Below are 7,562 nucleotides of genomic sequence, written 5' to 3'. Positions count from 1 at the left end.
TGCCGTGCAGGCAGAATACTCTAGGTAGCTCTCCAGGCTCTCCGAGAGGGGTGGAGGAATCAAACCCCGGTAGGCAAATGCCTTACCTGTTATGCTATCAACCCAGGAGAAAACAGGAAATAAAAAAGAATTCTTCATCCTTTTTCACAATGACATGCAAACCCACACTGACTTAAACTTCAAAAACTAAAAAGGCAATTTATTTAACATGTATTTTTAGAATTAGAAAAAAAATGAGGACAAGAGTAAATAGACTGAAAATTGATTAACCATGGATTGGACCAGAATAAGTCATAATTTACTGTGACAATTATACTGTGTATTACGTGCCAGTATTATCTTATGAAGTAGGAGAACAGTAGCCACCACTGAGGGTCAGGGGCCTGTCTATAGGGTAGAGGCCCTGGGAGGACTGGGTTTGGTCATCAGGGACCTGAGACACGGGGACTCTCCTCCACTGCTGCCGTTTCCGCCTCAGCAATTCTTGTTTCCTGAGAGCTCCTCAGCACGTTTCCTGTGCTGGAGGAAGAGGCCCAGATTTCCCGGCCCAGGGACAGGCCCAAGTGCTCTGAGCCAAAGTCAGCACCTCCTCCCAGGGAGGCCACACACCAGCCTCCCCTGAGTCCCCTTCTTCCTCTACAGAGGCTCCCCCATGCAAATCTGCTCTCCAGACCCAGGGTTAAAACCATGTTCACACTCACCCCAACTTGGGCTCCCTCTTCCACTGACATGGTCTCTGAGATCATGGACCTCGTGGCCAGGAACATGCATCAGCACTGGTTCCTCCTCTTTCTGGTGGCAGCTCCCAGATGTGAGTATCCCCTGGACAGAGGCTCCAAGGTGGGCATGGGGCCTCTGAACCCGTGAGTCTCTGTGGGTCTCTGTCCCTAGGTGTCCTGTCGCAGATACAGCTGCAGGAGTTGGGACCAACCCTGGTGACGCCCTCGCAGACGCTGTCCCTCATCTGCTCCGTCTCTGGATTCTCTCTAACCAGCTATAGTGTGTACTGGGTCCGCCAGGCCCCTGGAAGGGGTCTGGATTGGATTGGTACTATATGTAATGGTGGAAGCACAGACTATAACCCAAGTCTTAAGTCCCGACTCAGCATCACCAGGGACACCTCCAAGAACCAAGTTTACCTAAAACTGAGCAACTCGGTAACTGAGGACACAGCCGTGTATTATTGTGCAAAAGACTCACAGTGAGGGCAAGTCACTGTGAGTCCAGTCACAAACCTGCTGAGGGACACAGGGCAGCTGTAGAGGTGATAGGCCACCAGGGGGCGCTCTGCTCCAAGTGATCCTACGCGGTGCCAGGGGCAGGGGGAGAAGGGACAGTAAGTCACTTTCTTTTTTTCTTTTTCATTTGTTTTTACATATTTTTCTTCTTCTCGGTGGGGGGATCATTTTTCTCTGTATTATAATATTTATACCAACTTAAAAAAAACAAGTATATACACTTTAGTTATTACTTCCTCTCCATCGGGACTCTCATGCTTCTGGTGGGAATAAAGGTGACAACTGCACAATTTTGTGTTCCCACTAGCAATGAATGAGATCTTCTGTTACTATGTATCTTTACCAGCATTTGGCGGTGCTGGTATTCTGAATTTTAACCCTTCTGAAAGGTTGTAGCTCTTTCTGTTTTTCTTTTGGGGTCACACCCCTCAGGGGTTACTGCTGGCTCTGCACTCAGGAATTACTGCTGGCTCTGCACTCAGGAATTACTCCTGGTGGTGCTCAGGGGACCAGATAGGATGCTGGAAATTGAACGTGGGTCAGCAGTGTGCGAGGCAAACTCCGTACCCACTGTACTATCACTCCAGCCCCAAGGTTGAAGCTTTCTTTGTTGTTGTTGTTGTTGTTTTTGTTGTTGAGGGAGGAGTCACACCTAGCAGAGCTCTGGCCTCAGTCCTGGCAAAGCTCAGTGGGACTCTATCTGGTACTGGGATTTAACCCAGGCCTGCTTTGTGTGACTCAAATACCCTGCCCACTATACTACCTCTCTGGCTCCCAAGTATGTTGTTGTTTTAATTGCAGTTTTCCAACAGTGAATAGCATTGAGCATCATTTTCATGAGCCTAATGCTATCTGCTTATCTTCACAGGTGTGAGTTCAGATCTTAAATCCATTTTAAAAATTGGATTATTTGTAGCTGGGCTTTAAGAAATCTTTGTGTTGTGGGGCGGTGGGGTTGGGCCTTACCCAGCGGTGCCAGTGAGCATCTTAGTGATCCATTACTAGGGGTTGCTCTTGCAGGGTTCATGGTACTATGGGGTACCAGGAAATGAACCTGGGCCTCCAGGCTGCAAAGGATACACTCCAGCCCATTGAATTATTATTATTACTATTATTATTATTCACTTGACCACTTGATCACTTGACTTCCCGTTAATTGTCGCTTTGCTCGAGTGGAGCACAGTGACGTCTCCAATTGTCCCTGTCGCCTGCTAGTGTAGCCCAATGGCGTCTGTTCGCTCTAGGAAGACGAAGAGCCTCAAACTGATTGTTCATGATCTTGATGAAGAAGTCTGACCATCTCTTAGGTGGGCGGCCACTCGGTCTTTTAACATCCAGTGGAATCCAGTCGGTAACAGCTCTAGTCCAGGGGTCGTCTCTAAATCTTATTAGGTGACCAGCCCATCTGATTTTTGACACCTTGGAAAACGAGACAGTGTCCCTGATTTTTGATCGTTGATGGAGATCGGAACTCCGAATTCTTTCTCTCTTTTGAGTGAAACGTGATATTCCAAGCATAGCTATTTCAATTCCTCTTTGAGAGACACAAATAGCGTTCTCATCCTGTTTGCATAGGGACCAGGTCTCTGAGGCGTATGATAATGCAGGAAGAACACTGATATCAAAGATTTGTACCCGGACCCGGAGGTTCTTCGTCCTCTTAGCTATTTCTTCGATGCTGTTGAAGGTGTTCCAAGCCGCTCTCTTCCTCCTGCACAGCTCGGGTGCCAGGTCATTTGTCATGTTGACTTTTCGACCTAGGTACACATAGCTGTTGCATTTGGAGATGGTCGTTCCATTGAGAGCGAATGGGGCATCAAGAACGAGGCTGTTTCTCATAAACATTGTCTTTGTAAGATTCAGCTGTAGTCCGACCTTTCCACACTCACAGTCGAAGTCGGCCAGCATTTGTGCCACTTAGCTAATGTTTGGTGTTATGAAAACAATGTCATCAGCAAAGTGGAGGTGGTGTAGTTGCTGACCATATATTTTCACTCCCATTCCTTCCCATTCCAGTCATCGCATGATGTTCTCGATGGAGGCACTGAAGAGTTTCAGTGAAATGGTATCACCCTGCCGAACCCCTCTCTTGACATCAATGATTACTTCTTTGTAGAATGGTGAGATCCTGGTAGTGAATCCGTAATATAGGTCACAGAGGATCTTGATGTATTGTTTGAATGCCCTGATTGGCTAGGGCTTCAATGACTGCTGCTGTCTCAACAGAATCAAAGGCCTTCTTTAAATCAATGAACGTTAGAAAGAGCGGCATCTTGAACTCCCGAGAAACCTCAATGAGCTTGGTTATCGTGTGGATATGGTCGATGGTGCTGAATCCTTTGTGGAACCCAGCTTGCTCGCATGGTTGTCCTTCATCTAGTGTTCTGCCAATCCTATTTAGGATGACTTGAGTGAACAACTTGTAGATGACAGACAATAGGCAGATCAAGTGATAGTTGCCAATGTCGCGGATGTCTCCCTTCTTGGTCAGTAGTACAGTCCTGCTGGTTTTCCAATGAGATAGAAACTTGCATTCACACAGGTAGCGTGTGAAGAGCCAAGCCAGCGTATTGATGAGTACTGACGGCAGGTTCTTCAGGTGTTCATGTCTGACCTTGTCTGAACTGGGTGCTGTTTGCTTCTTTACTGACAAAATGGCGTGTCGGATTTCGGAAGGGAGAACATTGGGAACGACGTATCCAGCCTGTGGAATTTGGTATGTCAGCAAGTGGACATGGCTGTCTAAGAGATTTGAGTAGAATTCATGGACAATCTTCTCCATTGCTGTTCTGGAGGATGTGATATATCCATCAAGACGTCGGAGGGCAGTCATCTTGGTCTTGTAGTTGTCGAAGGACAGTCGTTCGTTACGAATACTTTTCCTGGCTTCTGCCACATCTACCAGCACTTCTGCTCTTCTCTCCTTGAGGTCTTCCTTGATCGCATCTCTGTCCTGCTTTGTGAGCTGGGACATTCGCTTGCGGTTGCCTGAGGCATGCACCAAACCACGTTGGTGAATAAGCTCAAGAGTTTTCGAAGACAGGACTTTTTTGGTGGCTATCTCACTCTTGGCGTTCTTCACACAATCTGGAGGTGCTGAACCAGTCGATCGTACTCCTCGTCAATGTTGTCAACAATGGCATCTTCCCATGTTGCTGTAATAGTGCCAAAGAGTTCCCAGTTAGTGGTCATTCTGGGAGTTCTCTTTTTAAACTTTGCAGTCCTTTCTCCCCGCTCTGTGAAGTAGAATTTTGCACGAAGGAGACGGTGGTCCGATCCCGTTCAAAATTTTGGGACAACAGCAACATCAGTCAGGAAAAACCATCGATTGAATATGATGTGGTCTCTTTCGTTGTGGAATCGTCCACCGGGAGACTCCCATGTCCAACGTTTCGATTCAGCCTTCTGGAACTGTGAGTTACCATGGATGGTCTTGGTCGACATGATGAACTCGGACAGTCTCTCAGCCTGTTCGTTCCATTCTAGGCCATGGGTCCCAATGTGAAGTTCTTCAGCTGATCTTCTCGGTCCTATCTTGGCATTTAAATCACCCACAATGATCTTGTAGAACGTGTGGTCTTCTTTATAGAACTTCTCCAGCTCCATGTAGAACTTCTCAATTTCTCCTTTATCATAATTAGATGTTGTTGTGTAGACAATGAAGATAGAAACTGCCGACAGTGAGCCACATCTATTCACATGTAAACATCCGATTCGGGTTGTTAGGCATTCGAATAAATCAATGCTCTTGGCCAAGTTTGTGTTGACAAGGACACCGACGCCTCCGACACCTCTTTTATCACATGTTCTGAGGAACAATTGTTCTCCAGTGTCGAAAACGGCATGATGAGATTTGTGCCTTCTTGTCTTGGTCAGACCAATGATGTCGTACTTGATCATTCGCGCTTGTACCATCAGGTCCTCGATGGATGCATCTGATGCTAGTATACGTGCATTGAAAGTACAGATGATCATTTTTGTCTTCCTTCATTGTGGCAGCCTAGTTCGGCCTTGAGATTTTATAGGTCTCTCCTTTCTTATCCTTCTCAGTGCTGCTGTGTTAGTGAAGCCTTCAGGGTCTGGTGAATGAGACCCATTGTATTTACAATGAGACCCATTGTAATTACTCATGCACGACCTAAGTCCCACAGAACAAGATAAGAGGAACTCTCTGAGACTTTGGACTCCTGACTCAATGGACCCAGGGACAGAGATTCTCTGCTTGCTTCCACCAACCACAGGTGACAAAGGGATTATAATCAGGAGCCCCACCCTACCCTTCCCTGTCTGCTTCCACCAACCACCAGAGACCCAGGGATAGGATTGCGCACAGAAGACCCACTCTACCCCTACCGGGACCAGATAAATATCCCACTGGCAGACCTCCAGTACTGACACTACCTCCACTACCCAGCCGCCGCCACACTCCAAGACGCTTTCCGGACCTGCGCAGTCGCTTTGCCGCCGCGCGGCGCATCATAAGTCACTAAATACCCATCTTCTGGAATTGCCTTACCATATTTGATAGGGTTCAAATATGGTAACATCTACGAGGGTGATTAGAGGTTGCCCAAAAGCCTCTATCCCTCTCAGAAAGACTGGCAAGCTACCGAGAGTATTCGCCCGCACAGCAGAACCTGGCAAGCTACCCGTTGTGTATTCGATATGCCAAAACCAGTAATTACAATGGGTCTCATTCACCTGACCCTGAAGGCTTCTGAAATGAATTCCCAGGATTCAATCCTGTATTAGAGATGCCAAGAGGTTAATGCCCCTGGGAGCCCAGAGACTCTCCCTGCAGGATGGGGACCAGGCTGCAGGGGTTCCAAGTCCCAAGAGCACACAGTTGCAGGCCTGAAGTGGGTACAGAGATGGAAAAGGTTTCTCTTCAGAAACATGAAATCAAATCACAAATAGCTTTGTAAGGGTCTAGCTCACAGTGATTTAATAGAAAAAAAATAATTATTCAAAAACCCAGAAAACTAAATTTTGCTTTGTTGAGAAAACCAAAATAAAAATAAGTATAGGACACAGAAGGTTAAATTGTGTATACTTAACCATTTTGGGAGGAACATTTATCATATTGATAAGGCAGTAAAACCTGTATGCAAGTGGTGTGTCTGGACTTCTTAATATCTCCAATGGAAACCACTGGGATTACGGTGGTTTTGCAGTCTCGTTGTAGTATACCTTGTGGAGTTATAGGTTTCCTGAAATAACCTCAGAGCCCAGGTTTGACCAGATGTGTCCAGGTCATAAAGATGTGGGGGACCCTGAGAAGAAGGTACTGACAGGGTTTGGCCCTACTGAGTGGGAGCTCTGTTTGCACAGAGTCCTGGGACAGGACAGAGTCTCATCTCCTCAATCAAGGATCAGAACGTGGACCTCTTCACTCTCCTTGAGGATGGACCCAGTGACCTCTACCAGCCCCTTCTCAGGTTGGACCAGGTCGTCAGCTATGAATTCTACCTCCTCATGAACATGCAAATTAGATGAAGGACACTGAGTTAAATAGAGATGTGTCTGTGTCCTAACAACCTCACACAGCCAAAACACCAACACCTTCAGAAGCCCCTTAGTGCACAGTCCCAACCATGGACTGGACCTGGAAAATTCTCTTCCTGGTGGCAATGGCTACAGGTAAGTGTCCCCATGCCTTAGGCTGAGGGAATGGGGCCAGCCAAGTGGAGCCCACCCACTCCTGTCTGTGTCCACAGGTGTGAACTCCCAGGTACAGCTGGTGCAGTCAGGAGGTAAGGTGGCAAAACATGGGACATCAGTGAAGATCTTCTGCAAGGCGTCCGGATACACCTTCATCCAAGACTATATGCACTGGATGCGCCAGGCTCAGGGAGAAGGTCTTGAGTGGATGCGATACATACTCCCTTACGATGGTGGAACAAGCTACGAACCGAAGTTCCAGGGAAGACTCACACTCACTGCAGAAATGTTCAACGACATAGCCTACATCGAACTGAGCAGGCTGAGCACTGAGGACATGGCCATGTATTACTGTGTGAGTGACACAGTGTGACAACCATGTCCTGAATGTGTCAGAAACCTGATGGGGAGGCAGCTCTACCAGGTGAGATGATGAGAGGGACGCTGATCCTCCTGATTTCCTCCTCAGAGAATCAGGGTCTGAGACACAGAATGGAGCTCAAAGGGCCAGGCGTCATCTGAGGGAAAGGCTCAGGATCTGTCTCTGTCCTTCAGCAACAGCCAAGAGGAAGATGGCTTCTCTTGAGAACACCTGGCATCACTCATATTTTCATCTAGAATTTTGTGTGGAGTGCCCCAGATGGTACAGGAAGAACCACATGG

The 7,562-nt window shown here is 47.4% G+C and overlaps 2 gene segments (V, D, J or C); both read left to right on the top strand.

Moving 5' to 3' along the window:
* Window positions 1–729: 729 nt before the first annotated feature.
* LOC130030723 (immunoglobulin heavy variable 4-59-like) lies at window positions 730–6,734 on the top strand. The segment is given in 3 exon segments: window positions 730–811; window positions 892–1,187; window positions 6,642–6,734. Coding segments are annotated over 3 exon segments (471 nt in total).
* Window positions 6,735–6,832: 98 nt separating this feature from the next.
* On the top strand, window positions 6,833–7,248 carry LOC130030778 (immunoglobulin heavy variable 1-2-like; the record flags this gene model as incomplete). The annotated part of the segment is given in 2 exon segments: window positions 6,833–6,878; window positions 6,956–7,248. Coding segments are annotated over 2 exon segments (339 nt in total), but the record flags the coding sequence as incomplete, so codon positions are not given.
* Window positions 7,249–7,562: the final 314 nt, after the last annotated feature.

This window comes from Sorex fumeus, unplaced genomic scaffold (assembly GCF_029834395.1).
Source record: "Sorex fumeus unplaced genomic scaffold, SorFum_2.1 ptg000044l, whole genome shotgun sequence".
NCBI classification, from domain to species: domain Eukaryota; kingdom Metazoa; phylum Chordata; class Mammalia; order Eulipotyphla; family Soricidae; genus Sorex; species Sorex fumeus.
The sequence above is the reverse complement of the archived record's forward strand: the minus strand, read 5'-3'. Positions and strand labels throughout refer to the sequence as shown.